The sequence below is a fragment of the Scomber scombrus genome, chromosome 22, assembly GCF_963691925.1.
Source record: "Scomber scombrus chromosome 22, fScoSco1.1, whole genome shotgun sequence".
Lineage (NCBI taxonomy): Eukaryota > Metazoa > Chordata > Actinopteri > Scombriformes > Scombridae > Scomber > Scomber scombrus.
This window is the reverse complement of record NC_084991.1, coordinates 19,134,808-19,157,613: the sequence shown is the minus strand read 5'-3', so window position 1 is coordinate 19,157,613 and position 22,806 is coordinate 19,134,808. Positions and strand designations below refer to the sequence as shown.

General features: G+C 39.1%; 3 protein-coding genes across 4 annotated transcripts; 2 read left to right on the top strand and 1 right to left on the bottom strand.

Moving 5' to 3' along the window:
• The first annotated feature begins 266 nt into the window (after positions 1–266).
• Positions 267–8,114, top strand: cax1 (cation/H+ exchanger protein 1). Its single transcript, XM_062443991.1, has 20 exons — positions 267–342; positions 1,424–1,600; positions 1,711–1,841; positions 2,005–2,113; positions 2,211–2,327; positions 2,415–2,476; positions 2,608–2,796; positions 3,578–3,763; positions 4,459–4,558; positions 4,777–4,918; positions 5,113–5,296; positions 5,542–5,641; positions 5,726–5,844; positions 6,205–6,242; positions 6,382–6,509; positions 6,927–7,060; positions 7,282–7,376; positions 7,551–7,629; positions 7,727–7,835; positions 8,041–8,114. Exons 1-20 carry the CDS (start codon positions 267–269, stop codon positions 8,112–8,114), a joined length of 2,349 nt encoding a protein of 782 aa, XP_062299975.1.
• Positions 8,115–10,297: 2,183 nt separating this feature from the next.
• On the bottom strand, positions 10,298–16,080 carry klhdc10 (kelch domain containing 10). 2 transcript variants are annotated; one of them, XM_062443752.1, is made up of 9 exons: positions 15,847–16,080; positions 13,300–13,521; positions 13,021–13,175; positions 12,696–12,844; positions 12,504–12,588; positions 11,880–11,946; positions 11,750–11,797; positions 11,469–11,608; positions 10,298–11,097 (listed from the first exon to the last, which is right to left on the bottom strand). In XM_062443752.1, the coding sequence occupies exons 1-9, from the start codon at positions 15,935–15,937 to the stop codon at positions 10,888–10,890; spliced, it is 1,167 nt and encodes a 388-aa protein (XP_062299736.1). In that variant the 5' UTR covers positions 15,938–16,080; the 3' UTR covers positions 10,298–10,887. The 2 variants fall into 2 exon arrangements, with proteins under 2 accessions (XP_062299736.1, XP_062299737.1); XM_062443753.1 differs by having other exon boundaries at positions 15,862–16,080.
• A 1,797-nt stretch (positions 16,081–17,877) lies between these two features.
• Positions 17,878–22,677, top strand: zc3hc1 (zinc finger, C3HC-type containing 1). The gene is made up of 10 exons (XM_062443781.1): positions 17,878–18,011; positions 18,547–18,649; positions 18,823–18,973; positions 19,083–19,166; positions 19,288–19,415; positions 19,634–19,773; positions 20,053–20,317; positions 20,482–20,685; positions 21,339–21,551; positions 21,717–22,677. The coding sequence occupies exons 1-10, from the start codon at positions 17,878–17,880 to the stop codon at positions 21,789–21,791; spliced, it is 1,497 nt and encodes a 498-aa protein (XP_062299765.1). The 3' UTR covers positions 21,792–22,677.
• Positions 22,678–22,806: the final 129 nt, after the last annotated feature.

Genomic DNA, 22,806 nt, shown 5'->3' with positions numbered 1-22,806 from the left:
AAAGCAAATACTATATCACAAGTTTTGGAGCAGAAGTGGAATAATAATAATAATTGTTTACTTGTATACTGGCACTGTGAAACTTCAGGACCAAAAAAAGAAAAAGAAAAAAGAAAGGAAAACGTTGTGAATGTGGGCGGAGTTTGAAATGCACACCGCAGTGAGGGGTAAACCACCATTGAAGGCAAGGCAGACTTTATAAAGAAGTGTCCCACGACGTGTGCATGATAAGCTGCAGGAGTGACACACACCAACACACACAAAAAATGTCCCACAAAAAGTCTTCAGTGGTGACAGGTGACGTGGAGAGCCTGCGGAGGAGATCCGCGGCTGATAATCAAGGTGAGACCAAACTTTTTTTTTTATGAAGTCGCACCTTCTGTTTTTGTTTTTAATCCCACACCATCAAAAATGTTTACTGGAGTCTGTATGTGTGCTTCTTGGCATTTTTCTTTTTAAGTTTTTCGCGTGCTCATCAAAATCACCTGTGGAGCAGAGCCTCCCAATGTTTACTGAACTTTGTGCTTAAGAGATAAAATAGTCTTTCTTTTTGGCAATCTAAGCTCCATAGAAAGCTGTCTAGTCTCAGTAGGCTATTATTATTATTATTATTACTGTTTGTTTGTAAAAATGATTATAAATGTCTAAACGTCACAAAGGTGCCTTCATGACAGGTAACAGGTAGATGAGGAATGTGACATTTTAGTGGATGATCACAACTTTGCAATTGTGCTGTAGTTTATCCTTTCACTCAGCCTGCTAGTGTTGTGGTTGGTCTCATGAGGAAGAAAGCTCAGTAAAGATAAAGACAGTTTGACATCATCTCACAACAACAATAATGAGCGGGGAAGCAGCATACTGTGCTTCATTCCCCAGCCAAGTTCTTTCATTTCCCTCATAGTTTAGTGGGAATGCTGCAAGATTTTGGAAAATTGCTGCAAGATTTTGGAAAAGTTGTTAGCAGGAGGCTTCAGGGAAGATTTTTAATGTGCAAGTCCTTTTTTAAAAATCAGTCTTTAACTTGTACTGTCTATCTTTTATCAGACATAGAGACAGTTAAGACAGGAGTAGAAAAAGTTTCTCATCCACATCATAACCAGTTGGACTATATTCAGTATGAACGGCATGCTTCTATTTTTAATTTCAAAGCAAGAGAATCTGCGAAGTGATCTCTCTGTTGCAATGCATTGATAATGTGATCAGTCTTGGCAGGCAGCAGTGGACAGAATGGGGGGGAGAGGGGACACTGCATGACTCTCAGGAGGTTTTTGTTAGTCACACAGATTTATATGCGACAGCTGGAGGGCGTTGGCCCTAGGCTTGATTCTTTACTGTAAGGATTGTTAATTTTCCATTTGTATCATGTCAAAATCTTGCTTGGTGTACTCCATAAGTCTGTTCTCCGTGATGTTTTCTCATTCAGACAACTATGCAGATCCTGAGCAGCATCACCGGTTTCCAAGGCGACATTCCCATACTGATAGGCTCTGTGTTGGCTCGCAGCATCCAGAACTAGGCACAGCAGAGACGCCTTCCCCAGATGCTTCTTCCCACCACTTTTGCCAGTATACACCCAAATGTTTCCTCACTGTGCACAGAGGTGAGGAAGAGAGGCCTCACACAACCAAGTATCCTATATAGATGCAAAGATATTGATGAAACCACATCTTGGCATGTGGAAGAGTTTTCTAACAGTTGTAACCCACACAGGAGCCCATGGCACCTCAGCACGGTCAACTCCATCAATATATGCAGAGGAGGGTTGGGAGGAAGGCGCTTCTAAGACCACAATCAGAGCTGAGAATGAGGTGGAAGCCCACAGGGAGGCCAACAACTACAGGGTAATAATTTCTCTCCTACACATAATCAGTATCTGCTGATTTAAACTTTTTAAACGCTTGACTTGATTTGAAATTTGAGAATTATTCTAATATTTGACTGAGAACGAAACACTTTGTTGATTTAACATGTTTTTAATCCAGAAATACATTGTTTTCCCCCCAGTTTGGCTTCAGAAAATGGAAGGCCAATCTAACTGAAAAGCCTATTGAAGACAGATCAGACATCGTCAAGGAGCTCTACTCTGATCTGAGCATCGTTAAGCCTCAACAAGGTCTTTTTCTCTTCAGTTCAGTTTAATAGTAAAAAAGTGCATGCAGTTTCTGGAAAGCAATAACCTTTTTTGTGTGTCAATTTTGTCTTTCTTTTAGGCTCCATTATCACATTCGGGAACATAATTTATGTGTTTTTATTTGGATGGTGGGTCTCTTTAATCTACATCATCATGTGTCCTTTGATGTTTCTTACAATCTTCGGTGCCCCTTATGGTTTGTATTCTGTACTGTGCACACCCACACCACTCAGTGTTGTAGTCTTTCCTCTGAAATGTAGTTTTTTTGCTTCATTTTTTTTAGGCAGACTTTGCTTAAAAATGGCTTGGTACTTCATTTGGCCATTTGGGAAGTCAGTAGAGAAGGTAAACTTTTATTATTTCAAGTGTCCTAACTTTAGCATTATGTGTATCAGGATTCCAAAAGTCATGTTCTTCAGATGTCACCAAGAGGCAAATATTATCCATATCATGTTGTAATCTCTTTTTTTTTTCAGGCTGGTGACGTAGTGAAGAGATCCATTGTGAAGCCCCCAAAATGTGAGGTAATACCTGAAGAGAGGGACTCTGAAGACAATAACGATCTTGTCAGGAATAAGGACTGTGCGCCCCTTCTGATGTCTTCCCCCATCCCTGTTGAGATCCCTGTCCCAGAGCTACCAGCCAGAAATATTTCAAAGCACTGGGTGAGGAAATGAGAATCATTCAATCACTTACTGCAATGCAAAAGTGTGGTCATATTTATGGGTCAATGACGTGACTATGACATTTTCAGTCTAGCTGCATTTTTTTCAGTTAGAAAAAGGTTTAAATTGATTTAAAAAAAAATACCAAATATATATGTAGTACCTTTCCTTTATATGAAATCACTTTAACTTTTCAAAAACCACAAGTTATTAGTAATTTTTCTGTTATTTAAAGTGACAAAATATCATGTGGTGCGACCAATAAAACCAATAACTGTATTAAATATCACTTTTAATATTAATCACTGATACAGTATGCTTAACTGAATTGTATTTTTAAATTTTTTCAATCATTTTTAAGCAATTTACAGGAAAAATAAGTCTTACATACATTTAAGAAGGCAACTGTGACATTATAGAAACATAAATATGAGATTATTATTTACAAAAACTTAAAGGACATGCAAATACTTTGTTTCTAAACACTTAAATTCATTTATTTTAAGATAGATCACGGTCGCACCACATGACTTTTTTATTCAGTTCTAATTCATCGAGATGGAAAAACACATAAAACACCTAATTTACTATTTTAATATGTATTTATGTGTACTCAACCTTTCTTAATGTTTGAATTACTGCAATAGATATTCCCATATTTATTATTTTTAAATAAATCCTTATACGTCATTGACCCTTATACAGTATTTGATATGAATGATTTCATGTGTATACCTGTGTGCTCTGTCCTGTTGTTCCTGGTTACTCTCCTTCTCTATAGTGTCGCATAAGCACTTTTATTTGGCTGTTACTGGGCTATCCTGTCCTGGCTATGGTCCATGCCCTGGCCTGTGCACTCTCCTGGCTGCTGGTCTTCACTATTCCTGTATCCAAGATGAATGCTCGCACGCTGAGCATTGTTCTGCTCATGGCACCAGAGGATGTTCAGATACACACACTAGAAAAGGTAAAGGGGGCATTTTGTGAAATTACAGAAATGGTTTGTAAATGTCAAAATAAGGAGGAAAAGCATTTTTTCCCCCTTTCCTTTCCCTTACTGGTCATGCTTGTCGAAAAAACACCAACCACAAGTTTTTTAATACTACATAGTTTTCATCGCCTCCTTATTAGTTATGGTATTAGCTATGGCGGCATTTATCTGAAGTGCTCCATTTGTTCATGTGACTAATGGCTCTAACTTGCAGTGTGTAAATGGTCGTTCTGATTAATGTATCCTCTATGACTTTTTCCTTTTTAAAGGGTCAGTTCAGACAATTTACAAAACATAGTTCTCACTATTTGCAAAGGTTTTGAGATATCCGGCTCTAATAGTGTGGACAGTTTTTATTTGGACTTTGATATAAAATAGTTCCTCATGAAAATGACCAGAGTAACCGGGTCATTATTTAATGTAAAACCATATTGCTGATAAGGTTGCCATGTGTAGTTCATAAATGAAATTGACAAGGCTGGAAGATATCTAAAAACCTCTGCACAACCACACTATGTGCCTGACTCAATACCACTAGAGCGAAGTGGAGAAATGTTTTTTTTCTTCTGTTGATTTGTGTAAACTAGCCCTTTAAACCTTGTCTGTTATGTACTTTTACATTTAATAAATAGATGTGTTACTTGAAGTGTGTTTTATGTTGTCTTTTGCAGGCGCGTGGCTGTGAGACCAGAGTAATCTTGTGCTGTTACCAAGCTTTCAATGTGTATTACTACAAGTACACTATCCAAGGAATCAACATTTTTGCTCTCAGTATCCTTTTTATGTTGTTGGAGTTATGGGCATGAAAATTACAAAGAGCTATAAAGCAAAAAGCTCTAGTCTAATTATATATCAAAAATATATACATCCATCACATCTATCATTTCCAGTTTGCAATGGTAGCTTCTGTGCTATCACCTGAAGCTGCTGCAGTAACCAGCAGTCCACTGTCTGTTCATTGGTTCTCCTTAAATCTATGTTCCCTGCAGACCTGCTTCCCTTGGTATTAATGACTCTTATTATCGGCTATACTGACCACGAACACAATCACCTCAGTTCAGAAACAAAGTTTGTCATGGCCATCATCTCCATCATTCCTCTGTCCTACTATATTGGCATGGGCATAGCCAGGTACATTTTATTAGCATTTGTGTCATTGGTCAGTAGATGAATGATAATGAAATGTGAATTTACAGACAGAATTCCCACGTATTCCAGTGTGTATTAATACAAAAGGAGACATTCTGAAAAAAAAATACATTACATTGTATTTTAAAAGATAAAATAAATGGATGTTTAATCAATAACCGTATATGTCCCCTCAGTTTTTCTGCACAGAGTAACTTTGCAGTGGGAGCGGTGGTAAACGCAACTTTTGGCTCCATCACAGAGATGACGTTCTACATCACAGCACTGCTGCAGGGACAGCGTGCTGGTACCAAATGTTATGAAGAAATTGTCAAAGCGGCCCTCACCGGGACCTTGCTGGGTTGTATACTGTTCATACCTGTGAGTGTATAAGAAGTTCACAGTGCAGCATTATAATTATTTCTGTGTGTGAAATTGCATTTTATTCCCTGAGTTGTGTGTTTTCTCTGAATTCTTGTTTCCTGACGTGTTGTGGCTGCAGGAGAGCAGAGAGCCAGACGCTGATCTCAAAAGTTCAGTTTTCACTATGAGATTCAAGTCGGAAATGGGAAGTCAGATGCTCGTACTAATGCACCTACCTCTTGTTGTTTGTGTCAACCGCAAAGGGTATCTGCATGATCATCGGGGGCATAAAACACAGAGAGCAACGATTTAACAGTCGTTCGGCCGGAGTGAGCTCTGCTTTGCTCTTCATATCAATAGGAGGTATGTATTGCAACATTTTCTCAAACAACAACAATCTCCTGGCAAATTCATAAAGCTCTAAACTTAACGTTATATTGTCCCCAGGTGTGTTTGCTCCCACGCTCTTCTCAAAGACCTTTGGTAATCTGGTATGTGAGAGCTGCACCAATATTCCCGGCAATACCAGCGTGCCCTTCATCTGCAAGGATTGTCACTATGACACGGTGGGTAGCTTCTTCCACTTATATGTGTTGCAATGTGCTTGCAGAGCATAGAGTAAGCAACAAAGCAGCTTTGAGCAAGCTGAAGACCACTATCACTAATTCTAATTCGAAGGGGCCAGTAGTGTAATTCATATCAGGCAGTGCTTTCTCTGTGCTCCATGGCTTTAATGTTTTATATTAACAGATTTTAGATGCTCCCACCATGAAGAATTAAATCTTTATGGGTCCCACAGCTGCTAAATTCAGAGGTTTTGACAGGGAAACATGTTTAATTGCTGTTGTCTTAACCTTATTTTAGATCATATTTAAAACTTTGCTTGTATGGTTTTAATTTTCACCTTGATTCTTTGTTCTTAACAGAGTCAAACTGACCCACATTTGATTCTGTCCCATATTGAGTAAGTCCAGGTGCTACACATGTGATTTTTTTTTACTTTGCAACACTTTTCCAAAGCAATCAGGTCAGCAAAATACATCAAAGGATTAAAATAGTGTTCTGACTAATTATGTGATTTTTAAAAAAAAATGTTATTCCAGAGCACTGGTGTACACTATTTCTGTGCTGCTACCTGCTGCATACCTGATAGGCCTCATCTTCACACTGAAGACCCACTCCCACATCTATGACATCCATATCAGCGATGGCCAAGGGGGCCATGCACACGGTCAGTACGCTAAAGAGGGTACCAGCACCTACCACTCTACTGGTGAGCTCCCCACGGGCCTTCCACCTGCCAAGTCGAGCGTTAATGTCACCACCATTGACACAAGCCACGTTGCAACAGGTGTGTGGTGTGCATGTAGTCTTCCTTTGAATCATTTGGGTGGAGGAATGAGATATTAACGTGAAGCACGGACTGCCTGTTGCCTGCCTTACTAACCTGTTTGTGCATGTCAGTCACAGAAGGAACATACTGAGGTAAAGTTGCGCCTGTGCATGCCACTACTCTAAAGCATGAAGGGAGAAGTTTGATCCTGACGTATATGAAAGGAGAGAAAAACTTCCCTCAGCAGAGAAGAAGGTAAGTCATAAATAGTAAATTTGTTCCTGCTGATCAGCTTGAAGTGTTTCTTACCAGCAGGTCATCATGTAGTCCACTGGTCTCGTTGGAGGGCTCTTGGAGTGCTGATTGTTGCCACAGTGCTGATGGCCTGCTGCGCCGACCTCAGCACTGAGAACATCGAGCCAATTCTGAACAACTCCTCCATCTCCCAGGTATTCAAAATACGAAAATGCCTCTCAGATTCACACTTAGTTTCAGATGAATTCATGTTAAAATGGACTGCCTTGATAGAAATGCAGTCCTTATAGAGCCTCAATGTAACTGTGACAAAACACCTAGGGGGGCTAGTCTCAGGTTTATAATGTATTTTTGGCTTTTTCATGTCTTTGTCTGTGTGTTTCTTTGTACCTACTGCTATCCTCCTTTCACACAGTACTTCATCGGTGTCACAGTGTTGGCTATGGTGCCTGAGCTTCCTGAGATTGTCAACGGGATCCTGTTTGCAGTGCAGAACAATATCAGCCTGAGGTACGAGCACACTGTTCCGTCGTAGTATAATTTTAACTCCCTGTGATGAACCACCTGAATGTGGCTTCAGAATTCATGAAGTGTTTTAACATAAATTGATACATAGGATGAATTGAGGTTTTGTAAAGATGAGTATTAATGACATTTCAACTTGTAGATTTTTACTGTTTGCAGTCTTGAAGTGGGCAGTTGTATAGCTGTGCAGGTCTGCATGATTCAAATTCCACTGCTCATCCTCTTCAATGCCTTCTATGTAAGTAAAAAAGGTTTGCTCGGTTTTTGTAGACTTTTTCTTCTTGTGTAATGAAATTGTTTTACATCATGACTTTATGCAAACTCTTTTTCTTCAGGATGTCGGATTCGTGCTTGTGTTCAGTGACATTCATCTCTGGGCCAGCATCTTCAGTGTCATTTTGGTCAACTACATCTTCATGGATGGAAAATGTGACTATTTTCAGGGTAAGTCATAACTAAAAAGATATCTCCTCTGCAGTAAAGGGCATTATCACATCCAAGGCATCAACAGAGAATCTTAAAACCAGTCAAATGTATGTTTATCCCTCTAAAACCTTATTAGTCTGACTGATAACGTCCTACTAGAAAAATGGTAGAGTGTGAATTCACATGTAAATTTCTGTATATAATCATTGTGTTTTGTTTGCAGGCACGGCTCTGGTGGTGGTTTACCTCATCCTTTTGTCGCTTTACTACTTCGCTCCACCGCCACGTTCTTGTTGATCTGCTTGTCAAGAAAAATCTCAAAGCTCCAAAACCCTGATGCTGCCTTACAAATACACAAATCCTGCATCATCACTGTCACAAGTGGGAATACAGAACAACTGGATTGAGATTAGAAATGCCACAGTGGAGCTGTAAATATTGAATCTGAATGGTGTTTTGTGTGCTTGAAAATGGTTTCACAGTTCAAAGTAAAACTTTGATGATCTTTAAAATTACTCTTGCATTTAAATGTAACATTGTGCTATTTATTTTTGGCTGTGAGTCATTGTCATATGTAGTTAATATTACACATAATAAATGCATCAATTTACAAACTGTCTGTCAGATAAGGCCATCTCTTAACCAATGTTGCACTTTTTTTATATACACCACCATGATTTAGATTTGACTTTTCTTTGCGGCTACATACTCTATCATGTTCATTATCAGCATTTTGGCACCTTTTTTGTCAAATGTCAATAAGCATGCGTGGTATTATCATCCTGAGAGGACAAATGGGAACAGAAATCCAATAGCTCTTGTATGCAGCACATTTCATGCAGTAGTCATTTTAAAACAGAAAAAAAAAAATTTGGTTTTCCTTTTGTTACGTGTCATGCTAGACTATTAGTCAAGCAAAGGAAAAAGGGGAACGGAGAACTATTTACAGAATACTTTATTGACAGAACTCCAACACAACATTCACACAAGCCTATTGTACAACATTTTAGTTGTTACCTTTTTAAAACTACGTTGCAAAGTAAAGGTTTGATGACATTGATATAAAAAGCAGGTGATGGCATCATGCACCAAGTAGTTTGTTATGCAGAACAAAAAAGGGGCAAGGTAAAGAAGTGCAGGCAAATCCATGCATTTGTGGGAAGCATCAAACCATCAGACAACAGCTAATCTAAACCACAAGTATAAGGTTTCACCTAAGCTGTCATCATAACCCAGTTTAAGTGCAACATTATTTGGCATCAGTTAAATAATTTGATTAAAAGACGACCTTTATTCAAGACATCACCTTGACATGTTGAATAAGTGCTTTTAGGGTTAATACCAAAAAGACTCAATGTTGAACCCTGTCCTGAATCTACTGTCTGGCCGCTCACAGGAACAAAATACATAGTTTCTGCATCCTTGAAACAGGATACAAAATTGCAATTTTTGCCACCAACATGAGTTATAATATGTAATGGCTGGATTGTTCAAAGTGATTAAAATGCTCACTTACATAAACCTTTACTGTCTAAACATGCAAAGATTATTAGTTTTTGCCTATATTTCTTTAACCGCATTAAAAGTTTGAAAAAGGCACTGCAGTATGTTTGTGTGAGCCTGCTACTGAAGCAACTCCCCGTGCAAAACGATTTCAATGTCATCAACAGAGAGGGAGTAAAAGTCTGAACAGAATTAAGTCTTTATTCGAATAAAAGCATTTTTAAATTAATTTTTAAAGAGCACCAAATTCACAGTGATATGTTGCATGGTTTGGTTTACAAATGAAAACTGTGAGCAAACAGGATGGATGTGAAATTATTCCTTTTTAGAAAACTTATTGATGCATTTTGATCTTTGAGGATACCCACCTTTCTTGTTTTGTTTTTTTTTTGCAGAGAATTCTCAAGACTAGGTTGTAACATAATGTATGATGGAAAATACAGGAAATACAAAGGCTCAGACACAGGCAAAAATCAGCATTTAACATTTCTTTCACATCAATAGAAGGCATACAGTATTTGTGTATGTTTGAGTCAATTCACCACAAATCACATTTAGTTTTTCCTTGGCTCCAGGCAGACACTGGTCTCCATTAATTTGCAACTTGGAAAGACTTAAAATAGGTCATTCCTAAAAGTTAACACCATGTCTACTTTTATTTATGTAATCCAAGAATAATGCAACTTCAACAATAAATAAAACCCAGACAAACTAAAACTTGGTTGGGACTACCAAACTCAAGCAAATTTCAAGCTTCTGGAAGTAGATTTTTATACCGTGAAACTCCTAAGGTTGGAAAACAGTACAATATGCTTTGGAAAATGGTCAACAATGATTTAAATGATGTGATTTGTAGTAAATTGGCAAAAATGTGCAAAAACACTGGTACTACCTTTCAGCAAAAAACTAATTTCTGCCACTTTTGTAGACTAAAAACCATCACTATGGTTATCGTCGCTTATAGGATCTGTTTAAAAAAAATAATTAAATGCTGACAAATATGCAAGACAAAGTGTGCAAACAGCAACAACAGGTGATGAGAATACCTCAAGAAAACGGTTTGTCCTTCAAATAAATATGCATGCAGTCTTCCTTTGCACAGAATTCTTAAAAGTAGTGAAGAAGGCTATTTCTTTTTTTAAAAATTAGGAGAAGGGAGTCTTTGAAAACATGACATGGCAAAATAAAGTATTTCCAGCTGTCAGAAGGGCGAGAAGCTGACATCATACTTAGTTTGACACAAAGGCAACATGTAAGGAACGATGGTGGCGGAGAGGGGAGGAGCGTTGAGTAAAATCCATAAAACATCCCGCATTTATTTTCTGTATGTGTCAGAACTCTAACTGCAAAAAAAAAAAAAAAGGACTAAAACAACAAAAAGGCATCCCATTGTTTTTGGTTTTAAGGCGGGGCTACGTTAGGCGGGGTGGTGGGTGGTTGGGTGGGGGGGGCATTTTCCCGAGAATTTTTCTGTGGAATAATTTCTGTGCTCTGTCAGACCTCATCTCCTCTCGTTCCAAGCCCAGCCCTTCCCATCCATTCATCTGTCTGTCCTCCACTGTGTTGCCTATTTCAAGCGTTCAATGAGTTCCTGTGTGAGGCCCAGGTTGAGTAGCTGCATGGTGGAGAGTGATGTCAGGTGGGGAAAGGCCTTGAGGAGCCTCTCCCAGCACAGCTCCAGCAGACTGGGCACCGCCAGCCAGATCTTAAACAGAGAGCCAGTTCTCTTGTTCTCGTGGATGTTCACTACACCACCGTGAATGTACATGCAGCCAGCCTAGGGAAGGTTAGAGAGACATATACAGATCATTTAAAGTTTGCTTCAGAAATTAACAGGGTAAAAGTGCCATTTTTTAATTTCACCATTTTCAGGTTGTTTTTTTTCTATGCCTTCATTGTGCCTTTAATTGAGCGCTTTCTAGGTCAGAACTAACCATGCAATAGGTAGAAAATATTGGTGCCATGCAGTAGAATAAAATGATAAAAATACAGCTCTACAATGCAACATCTGTGTCAACAAAACTAATAAGGGAAGTGGGCTGTAGTATGATCTTAAAAGGTGTATTAATATGCATTGTAAATGTATTTTATAGATAAACATTTCCCCTAAACCTGTCGAGTGACTAAAGAAGGTAACGTTGTACTAACCGGGGTGACAGCAGCACAGTGGAAGTAGGCGGGCTCGGGCATCACCGCTGGTAGTTTACTCCACTGGAAAGTCTGCAGGTTAATCTTCCACAGATCAGCTAATATCAACTCCCCGTTGTAGCCTCCACAAATAAATACATCTACAACAGAGAGAAATGAATGGTCAGATAATACGTACTAGATACTGTAGCTATTTGCCGGCTAGGAATCAGATAGAAATCAACTAAATAAAGAAGGTTTAACATGTGAGAATGTGACATACGGTATAAATAAAGGCTTACCGTTTCGGATTTGCACGCAGCTATGGCATCTCCTAGGAGCAGGATATCCTGTCAAAGTCATAGGTGTTTTAGAATGACTTGCACAGGAAGTAATACAGATTTAACTGATAATGAGCTGCAGGATACAGACCTATTTTGTCATGAGGTTTAGTTGTAATCTCCTCCCAGGAATTGGTCTCCAGATTGTATGCATGTATCTATTCAAAAAAATCACAAACACACACAGACAGTATTTACCATGAATCTAAATGACTGATTTAATGAAAGATTAAGGCGGATTTGGATTGAATGCAAGAAAAGAAGTGATTTAAAAATTGTAATTAACTATTTAAATGGAAACATAGGAGATGTGTATGTTGTCAAGACTGTGACCAATTTTGTGGAAAAAAATAGCCACTGATGATGATCTGATGACTTAAATAACTGTATTGTCACCTTTTCGACATTTATGTACACATTGTGTATAAATGTATAAGTATTATTAGCAGTGTGCAGATCTTTTTTTACTCTACATTTGTAAAATCACTGCAGGAAATGATGTTCCCTTTCAAATATTCCCTTTGATCTACCTAAGCTAAGGTGTGCTAAGGAGGAAAAATCCATATTTAGATCAGCTTTTGCTTCAGCTGTCATGAAAAATAAAACTGAGGTGTTCAAAGAGGCACCCTTGAAACATTTCAGACTTTGAAATGTGACTTGCACAGTTTTGATGATTAATTAAAATGTGTTTGGTGAGTCCACAGTGTTGTAGTACCTTGTCCAGAGGGTAAGATGTCCAGGAAGTTCCTCCTCCCAGAATGTAGATCCTCTGTCCGTCATGTGCTATTTCATGTCTGTACCTGTGACACATGCAACGACACAGTGTGTCAAGTGTTTTTACAACACAGGATCCACAAATCTGTTAGATCTACAAGGAATTCAGATATGATATGATTTGACACACTACCGTTCCTCAGGCAGGTCGTCAGGAGGGTTGTTGGGCTTGAGGTGGATCCACTCCCTGGTGGTCAGGTCCAGCCTGTGCAGGTCTGTGCTGTATATGTAACCCGTTGTCCCTCCAAATACGTACAGGAAGCCATTTATAATGACCATCGCCTGGAGTTGGGAAGATATGACATGGCAGCTTAGTCAAGTTTTTACATCCAGCAACTGGTTTTTGAAAAGGATATTTGAAGAGGATCGTTATCCATCAGAGGAGAGACATGAAACATTACAACCTAGACTTAGTATGTAGTCCTGACACATGCTAAGGATTCATTTTTTGAGGGTACCTGTCCATAGATTCTGTTGGGCTTCTTCCCCCGACAGTTGAGCAGTGACCATCGCTTGTACTTCACATTACAAACATGAACGTCATTGCCATTATTTTCACCAAATGGGATCCCAGTGCCGCCAAACACCAGGAGGTTGTTCCCGTGCAAAACAGCTACATAAAAACAAACGCCAAACTCAATTTGCATGCATAGAAAACAGTGTTTTTTTATGCATAAAATATAAATTAAGGGCAAATACAATTAAGTGTTAAAATGATTAGATATACAATGTTTCACCTGACATAGATGCCAGCTCTGTGGGCATGTAGCCCTCTGTTCGAATCTGCTGCCAGCAGCCTGTGGCGAAGTGGTACCTCCAAAGCTCCCTGAACAGTGGATAGTCTTCATTCTCTGAGCCGCCAGACTCATCATAGTCAGGGTTGTATCCTCCAAACACATACAGGTTAGTGTTGTCAGCAACACAGCGATGTCCGCTGCGTGCAGGGGGATTACGATGACCTGGAAAAGAAGGCACAAAGCTTCATCAGATGAGCGTCAGGGATGACGGACAGATAAAATATTGGACCAACAAGAGAAAGCGTTATCACTGTCCGCACAAAGTAAGTCAAAATACAAGATAATGTCAACTTGAGTAGTTATCTCTGGGTTTTTTTTACTATGAAAATCTGACTGAACTGGCTTATCACAACATTAGAATCCCAGGATGGCCTCACAGAAAGCAGTCAGAGGGTCCATGCTCACATTTTTAGCGATGAACAATTCAGAGTCTCATGTGTCCCTGTGTCCCTGCATTACTCTGAGAGGAAATCTACTCTAAACATGGAAACTCGATAAAGACAGCCCCAAGATTTTCTAATAGTGACACAACAGGGCAAACAGTGAGCAGCCTTGTGTGACAGTCATCGAATTAAAGTTGAAAAGTCATCCAACAGGTAGCTAGGATTACACGCATGAACTTAATCAAGTCACTGCCCTAGTGACAGATCTAATACTGCTATAGCATTTTTTGTGCATCATCTTCACACCCAGTATATCTCAACATAGATGCATCTACCTGGATGCAACACGCTGTACAAACTTTTAATGATACTTCAGCGATAGACCTGTCCTTTTCCTCACACTGTATATAGAATGGGGCCCAAACTAAGTGGCAGACAGAGAAAGAAATCCATCCTCATTTACAACTTTATCTGCAAGGCTCATAGATTCACCTTATAAGGAAAACTATGCAAATAGCCTATAATATAATATAACATTACCATTTTAGATATCAAGTGGTTTGGCATGTTTCTACCTGCAGATACATGATGACAGACTACAGAGCATTTTAAACAAAAGCCTAGTAATGTAGCTCTGTTTAATGTACTAAGAATAGCACTGAGGCCCACCTACAACTCAACTCTCACGCTTCAGCCAACTAATACATTTTTAATCAGGGTTTATAATGGATTGGGAAAGCACAGCACTGAAGGTAGGCATACAGGGACAAAGCTAGTGACATGACTGATACAAATCTAATGCCACACAAATCAAAGAAAGTTCAATACTTTACAATACTGTTTTGTATTATTGTCACAAATACCTGATCATATATAGTCACATCAAACCCCAATTCAATGGCACACTTCTACTCAGTACTTTTAAGCTTACATTTGAGTCATTTGGCTCCCAATAAGTCAATTCAAACTAAAAAAGGAACAATAAACTAGGTGTTGTGAAAAGTTTGATGTGCAACCTCACCAAATAAACAGCTAAAAGCCTGTCCAGAACAGAAAAAGGGTTGATTTTAGGCCACGTATCTTTCTGTTAGAAACTCAATTAGATCTTTTACAACACATCAAAACAAAAAATACTCTAAAGATCTTCAATAACATCTCACAGCTTTGGCATCAGCTTGCTTTTAATATTTGTTAGAAATGTCAGTATATTTCTTAAAATACAATTCCATTATGATATTCAGGTAATTTTTAAATTTGAGAAGAAAAATACAAGAGCGTTGTATGTATGGTATTCACTGCTTTACTAGTCTATGGTGTTGCCATCAATCATCTAGGGTCACTAGACATTTGTTTGCATCAGTCACAGTGACCAGAGTTGACCTGTGGTCCATACATTGCTGGGCCCCAGGTGTGCCTGAATCTGGGACAAACTTAAAAAAGGTAAGCAGATCAGAACCAGGATTTGTACCAAATATAATGTAAACCACACCATTAAAATCAAATACCAACAGACATAATGTAAAATACTTCAAATCAAAGTTTTCCTAACAGTTACCAGCAAACAAAGTATTACAACCTGGCTTTTTCCCACACACATGGTGAAGTGTATCAAATGTGGATGTGAAAAATATTGAATTTACAACTACCAGGTCAAAATGTAACATGTCTTTCATACCAACTCAAAGAAAAGGGTGCAGTTAATAGCTTTATGATTCTCTTAACAAAGGGCAACAATGTGTTTTCAGAACAGCAGACACACTAATCAATAATTGTGCAAATGTGCGTAAGGCCACATATGAAACTGACTATACAGCCTAAAGACAAGACTAAAGCTGTATATTGAAGCATTGTAATATACATATTAGCTAGGTTGTGTTTGCAGAAAAAAGATAAACAAGCTGAATTGTTGGATGTTTGCTAGCTTGAGCATCGTACTTAGCAATGTCACTAGTAAGGGCAACGTTTAAAGTCCTAGCAGCTAAAGGTGACAGTAGGTGTGAAGCGGCTCTACTCAACCACACAGTGTTTGTTTGAGCAGGGGGAAATGACAACGTTTAAAGTTAAAAATCTACCGTTAGCATATGTGCTAATGTTGTTGACCAACCTGCTAACGTCTCACCGTGCGGCGGCCTGCCTGTCAACCTCTTGAATTTATTCAGCTGGTCTGCACTGCGAGCACCTTCAGCGTCCGACATCGTTTCCCCCGTTACAATCCAGTCCTGAACAATGTCACATCAAATAAAAACAACATCTGCTAAAGTGCTGATAAAACATTATAAACCCTTCCTTGTCTCAATCAGTTTGAAGCCATTCACAAATGTTACCCTCCCCTCAGCCGTGAGGCACTTGACCAATCAGAGGAGTTGTTATGCGGATGTTACGTCATTAGATATGGGGGCGGGACTACGCGTGTCAGTCTCCAATAACAAACAACATGTTTATTTTCTGACAAAGTCTACAAAAGATGATTCATGTGGTTAAATAGAAAGTGCAGCTTTCACACTATGAATCACTAACACTAGTAAACAATGTCACAAAACCCCTGGATAAAAACTACTAAATTTAAGTCAATTAATTCAAAAACCCGCCCATATTTTAAAAGAAAAAAAGAAAGAAAGTCTACTTCATTGCCATTCCTAAATCATAACTCCACAAAAATAACTTTTGCTAAGCACGTGGTTTTAAATGTTGTCTTTTCATACTGGTGGTTACAACTTTTTTTTTCTTCCTCTTTTTTAATTTTTTTTTTAAATTTGTCTTTTAGGGAAATATCAGGGTTAGGAAGGTTACTTTGGAAATGTAATAGATTACAGATTAGTAGTTACTCTATTTAAAATGTAATAATTAATGTAACTATTTCAATTACTTAATCAAAGTAATGTAACTTATTACATTTGATTACTTTTCAAATTTTCTAACGAATGTTTAAAACTGTTGGGGTAAGTGTACCCATAAACCCACCAAAATATAAGTTCAGCTGTTTTTCATTGATACTGACATGATTTATAAGGGAGATCATTTCTTATAAAGCTAGATTTATCTCTCATTTGAAAATGTATTCATTAGTTCATGTAGATTTTGGAAGATAAAATAAAGATATTTTATGAGATAAGTCAAAAGTCTGACATGTGCTTAATTGGTACTGTGACACCATTTAAACCCACGTGTGTTCAAAATAAGGTCCACTTCATGATTTATTTTCCAAAAATTTAAAAAATTATTGTTTTTTCAAAGAACTGAAAACAGCAATAGCCTATATCGTTTCAGTAACATGTTAAATATTTAAAACATGAGGGGAAAACCCTCCTCAAATCTTAAAGGTCTGACTTCAAATGAACCCCTTTTGTAAATATCAACATTTTCATGACTAAATGTAATTTAATTAGCCTACAGTTACAGCTACATTTTTTTCTTAGTAACTGTAACATATTCATTTATTTGCATTTATTTTGCTGCATGAATGTGGGCATGAATCTGTGCTCCAAATTGAATCCTATATTGATGAGAGCCATGGCAGTGCTAGAAGAAATCACAGAGGAAAGTGATCATGATCCAACATCTGTGAACCATGAATGTCTATCTGGCAGATTGGCTTATTTCACAAATTTGACCTGCTTGTGGCATTAAAGGAAGAATCACCAAAATGGCTAGGATTTAACTTTTGGGACCATAAGTGTTCATGGCAATTCATTGAGTGATTGTGCTTAAAAATAAACTAAGCGATCCTGTCAAGTGAGGCAGTTTATTTTACTTGCCAACGCCCTAATTATAAATAAGCTTTACATGAGGTAACACATTCTGTCAAATGAATTTATTCATATTTAAAAGTGTTGCTTTATTTGAAGCATTTTATACCACTGATTGCCTGTTCTGATATCATTCAATAATGAATGAATGAATGAATGAATGAATGAATAGGTGACGTCACTTTTAAGAACATTCGGTACTATTTTTTCCAGATATAATAAGTGGCTTTTAATTGTCAGCACATCTAGCAAAATTTCAAGTAAGTTGGTGAAATCGAGAGTGGTCTCGCCCAGTAGTACTGGTCGAGGAGGGGAGGAGGAGGGGGGGTGTTACAAAACGGAACCATAGATTTCAGGGTTTATTTTCCGGGGGAACCTCAGAGCCGATCATGGCGACTCTCGGCGGCAGTCGTGGGGATCGTCACGGCAACTCAAATCAACATAAGTCTTCTCTTGTATCTCCAGAGAAAGTTCGCGATATTCTCAACGAGGGGGTCTCGTCGACATGCACCGGAGCCAACAGGTGCGTTTTTTTGGACGATGCGTTTCATTTAAAGGGGCCGAAGAACAAGTTGAGATGAGCTAGTTTGGTTAGCCGCCTAGCCTTGCAAGCATTGCTACTTTAGCCGCCTCCAGTCAGAGTGGGGGGGGGACAAGTCTCCACAGATTCAAGAGCCTGTGGATCAGGAACGGGAATGTGTGCATACCATTGAAAGTTTATTTTGTCCGTATACCGTACAGGTTTTGCGTTATGTCATCACCCATTTTGCACTGTTGGAGATAAGGGGGGTGGGGACCTGAAAGTTTGATGGTAGCACTAGCAGCATGCCACCACGTTACTTTTCTATTATTCTCCAGTAAAGGAAGACTTTAAGCTGCTCTTTTTTTTTTCTTTTTTTTTTTTTCTCTCGGAGTTTTATTCATTTGTGGGTCAGATTCATTATTCCTGATCATAGACCTGCACCAAACACTCCATTCAAGATGTGCAAGTTGTGTTATTCATCAGCCAGGCAAACTGTGGAAACTTAATATGTGTTTTTGTTGTTTGTGACTTTCAGTGGAAAAGGAAATTTGAATGTTCTCGAGGCAAAAAGCAACACTCAAGCACCGTGCGAGGCAACCAACAAAGAAGCCTTCTTCTCAAGAGTGGAATCATATTCAATATCCTTTTCTTGTTATACGATACACAACCCTACAGTCCCTAATCTAGTTGATCTGTAAAGGCTTTTTTCTTGTGATGTGGGTTATATGCATACATATCCATTTTCATACTGAAATAATGAATTGGAATATACTGCTTCGTGTCTGGGTGATTTTTTTCCTTAGTGTAACACTGTTTGAAATGGGCAGGCAAGCCCCGCGCACTGTCCCCTCTGATGTGTGCCAGATATGGCTGGATCAACGTTGGCTGCGACATGCTCAAGTGCTCCAGCTGCCAGGCCTTCCTTTGTGCATCACTACAACCAACTTTAGACTTTGAAAAATGTGAGCTACACAAAATATCACTGTAAAAAAAACAGAATAATCTTTAAAGTTAACAAGGTTATGCTGATGTTGCCAAACTAAAAGGTCACACTTCTCCTCTTTCAAATAGATGAATCCCGCATCGGAGAGTTATCGAGGCAGCTTCAGACACAGCATGAGAAGTTTTGTCCTTGGCCTGACTTTCCATGTCCAGGTAAGAGCAACATTTTATATAGTATTTAATAAAAATGATCTTTAATACAAAATGAAATTTCAGCTGTATTAAGATTTTAACTTTGCACATGGAAGTCACATGGATGTTGCTGTCATTTCAGAGCGGTTCTGGTTGGTTCCAGCCTGTGAGCCATCAGCACTTCTTACTGCCTTCTTAGAGCGCTTTCAGAGCGCCTGTCTGCTTGCACAGCAGCTGCCAGCTATGAAGCCTGAGCAGCTGAAATCCATGGTGAGGAAGCATAACAGTCTTAGCCTTTGTGGATACAACAAAAATGCCCTCTTGAACATTATGGACAAAATTAATGTTGCAGTAAAGGCTTGTGACAATGCATCCAGGAGATTATGAAAACAGTTGTCAGATTCATTGTATAAAAACATAAACTTCAAAAGACATTGCATTATAGTTGTGCTGTTCATGTGTAATTAATGTCCACTCTTTCCTTGCAGTCATTGACTGAGGATGTTATCAGTGTTATACTGCAGCTGATTGAGGAAGAACAAAAAAGAAAGGGAGGGACTCCATGTTCTGAACCTTTGGCTGTCCAGGTGGCTGCATGCATAGTCTCTCTATGTGGTTGGGCTGGAAGGTGAGATGAAACTCCTGTCTTGCTGTGTTTGACCCCTCAATACAACTGAATGCTTTAATGTCACATTTTCCAGTACACACAAATTGATGCCATGAACTAGAGTAAGCACACGCACGGAAGCTCATTTACAGTGTCAAATGTATCTTCAATGATGATCTGCATGGCAAAAACACAATGAAAGGACAGGGAGGCAGTATAGAAGCTGAGAGAAACATGCCATAAAATGTATTACCATTCCTACTTGATCAAGAAGTCTGAACCATGAATTTCTTCATTTAGCCCAGCTCTGCGCGCCATGAACCTGCCCATCCTCACATGCTCCTATTGTATGCGCAAAGTGGGCCTGTGGAATTTCCACCAGATGGAGGGAACAGGAGGTGAGGGTGATGGCTCACCAAACAGCCCCTCTACCCAAACAACAGGTCTGGCCTCAACTGTGCCACACGACGGCCAAGGGGACCGCTCTACGACTGCGTCACCTACCCCCGCTACAACTCCAAGTCGCATGAAGCTCAGGAGCCAGGACTCCACCCGCTCTGATCAGGCAAGCTTTAACCAAACATACTCTTTTAAACTAACCCAGCTATGTTTATATGTGCATATTTAGAGTTTTAACCAGCATATCTTTACTCTGAGTGTAATGATGGCAAATTAAATCTTCAAAACTTGCTAGACTGATTTTTCACAAGGTTCTGGTGTTTATTACAGGGCGATGGCAACACCTCCCTCGTTGGCCTGCGTGCCCGAAGCAGAGACTCACCCAGCCCTAGTGAAGATCAGCCAAGTCCTTTGGGCAGGGGAAAGAGGGCCGCAACCCGCAGTCGAGGGCAAGGGGACAATTCTGGGGGAGATGGGCCTGCAACCCCGCACCACCCTCCCAAACGCCTGTGCCTTTCATCACTTGGTGGCCCCGTAAGCGCTAACATTACTGCTGATTTCACAACTCGTTTTTCACAATTTTACTAGGACCAGAGTCTGACTGTGAAGGTTAATGATCTCATCTCTCCGGTTTCACATTTATGACTTACATTTCCTAATCTATGACGCAGCACCTTGAGAGTAATGCATATAATTATTATATAAAACTCATTGTATTAAAATCACTATTTCTGTCATGCTTCAATGCAACGTTGGTCTTACCTGACAGATTCTGCTGTAGTGGCAGAAGGTTAGATAGAGGAGGAAGAAATTAAAGCTAATCTAACGTGTGAGAGAAAGACTGAAGTAAAGTTTCAGAAGAACACCAGAAATGAGAACTAAAGGAGGTGGGTGTCAAAATATGTAGCCATAAGTATGCTGATAGGTGCATATTCTGTTGAAACTTAGACGGTATCACAAAATACAGTATGACGCAACCGAGTTCACCAAAACTACCAGAAAATCCAAGCCCACCAACCACACAAATGTCCGTAATTGAAGAATCGTTAAGGGAAACTGGATTTAATATTTTGTCTACAATCATGCAGCCCTAATTTAAAACATGGGTGTATAACCTGAATTCACCTACAAATTGAGTTTTGCGTTATGTCTTGGTTTAAAATTTGATACCTACTTCTCTGTTTCAGGATGGGCTTCTGCACAAGAATGCTTTTGACCCCCTTGCTCAGCACAGAGACTGGTGTCCCTGGATCACAGCGGGAAAGGAAAACTTGGATCCAGGGGCCTTACCCTTTTTCGGTGGGGTTTCTTCACTTCATCAGCAGGGCTGGAAGGCTGCTCTCAACCTCCTCATGCCCATGAAGAAGAACTCTAATACAGTGGGAAACAGTCCAGTGCAGGCAAGTCTCTGAAGAAGGCCTTTTTTTCTTTTTATTTATTTTTTTACATTTTTAGTCATTTGGTTACTAGATTTTGGGTTTAGCACTCCATTAAGAATCCAATTGTTGAAGCGCAACCTCCTTCTAATACTATCTGACATTTCTCTATTCTCTCTTTCCCCCTAGGGCCCTCGTGACAAGTCTAAAAGGGTGTTTGATATATTCCGTCAGTGGCAGGTATCCTCCTCTCCATCTCAGTAGATTGTTTCCATCCAAACAGCATCGCAACACTGGATTGATGAACTGACCTGCCCTCTTTTTGTGGTACAGAGTTTGTAGTACCAGTGACAGGAGTGTCCTATCATATCAATGTATATGCCAGCCAGTAAAGTTGTCTCTGGAGGAAAATTTGAGTGTTTTTAGACAAATGGATGAGTGTCTTGTCTGTGAACAGTGAATTATGTGAAGGATGCCTGTGTAGCTTTCAAACACATGAATTCTGCTACATGAATAATGGGATGTGCAACTTATAAGGCCTTGGTTACGTGTCATGATATAGAACACATCTCTGTGTAAGAATTGGTCACAAGCAAGGCATCTTCTTTTAACCTCACATGAAGTCTGCTTTGGTAGACTTCATGACATCATGAAGATCCGGTTTCCTGTGGAAAACGAAACAAGGAATCCGTGATGCTGAGTAAGTGCCAAATGGCTCAACACTGGAAAGGCAGTGTTTACCTTCAATGTATGTTGAGTCATTTGGAGTGGTAAACATTAACCTCAAATTAACAAACTGTGAGGAAGTCCTTTTTTGTATGTGTACTGTGTTGCTTAAAAAAGCAATGTGATTACAAGTTCTCTTTGAAAAGAACTTATTCCTTTTTGGAGTAGTGAAATGTTTTTCATTCAGTTAGGAGTTAGTGCTGAAATCCTGATTAATGGCAGATAGAACCCTGTGCCATGAACGTCAAACATGTTTTCAATTAGATTCAGGATTGCCTGTACTTCCTTTCTGCCTTCCTGTGACATCTCATTTTTGATGCAGTCCTCACTATCCTGCATGTGCTTTTATCTTTGCAGAATTTCCTTAGGAGGTTTAATAAAATGCTCTTCTGAACTTTTTTTTTTGTTGACATTGCATGTTGTTACCCTGATGCATTTTAAATAAGAAATAAAGAAAAGATGAATTGGATATGAATGACATTATTGTATTGTAAATATAGTCTGAGGCATGGCTGTTGTAAATGGTTTACTACCCACTATTACATCTTACACA

Excerpts from the sequence above, each read along its gene's own strand:
- cax1 (XM_062443991.1), top strand. The coding sequence starts at position 267 with ATGTCCCACAAAAAGTCTTCAGTGGTGACAGGTGACGTGGAGAGCCTG. Across the intron at positions 4,919-5,112 it reads ATTGGCATGGGCATAGCCAG|TTTTTCTGCACAGAGTAACT; the intron begins GTACATTTTATT and ends ATGTCCCCTCAG. Across the intron at positions 6,243-6,381 it reads TTGATTCTGTCCCATATTGA|AGCACTGGTGTACACTATTT; the intron begins GTAAGTCCAGGT and ends ATGTTATTCCAG.
- klhdc10 (XM_062443752.1), bottom strand. The coding sequence starts at position 15,937 with ATGTCGGACGCTGAAGGTGCTCGCAGTGCAGACCAGCTGAATAAATTC. Across the intron at positions 13,176-13,299 it reads AGAGCTGGCATCTATGTCAG|CTGTTTTGCACGGGAACAAC; the intron begins GTGAAACATTGT and ends GTTTTTATGTAG. Across the intron at positions 11,798-11,879 it reads TAAACCTCATGACAAAATAG|GATATCCTGCTCCTAGGAGA; the intron begins GTCTGTATCCTG and ends TGACTTTGACAG.
- zc3hc1 (XM_062443781.1), top strand. The coding sequence starts at position 17,878 with ATGGCGACTCTCGGCGGCAGTCGTGGGGATCGTCACGGCAACTCAAAT. Across the intron at positions 19,167-19,287 it reads GCCTGACTTTCCATGTCCAG|AGCGGTTCTGGTTGGTTCCA; the intron begins GTAAGAGCAACA and ends CTGTCATTTCAG. Across the intron at positions 19,774-20,052 it reads CTATGTGGTTGGGCTGGAAG|CCCAGCTCTGCGCGCCATGA; the intron begins GTGAGATGAAAC and ends TTCTTCATTTAG.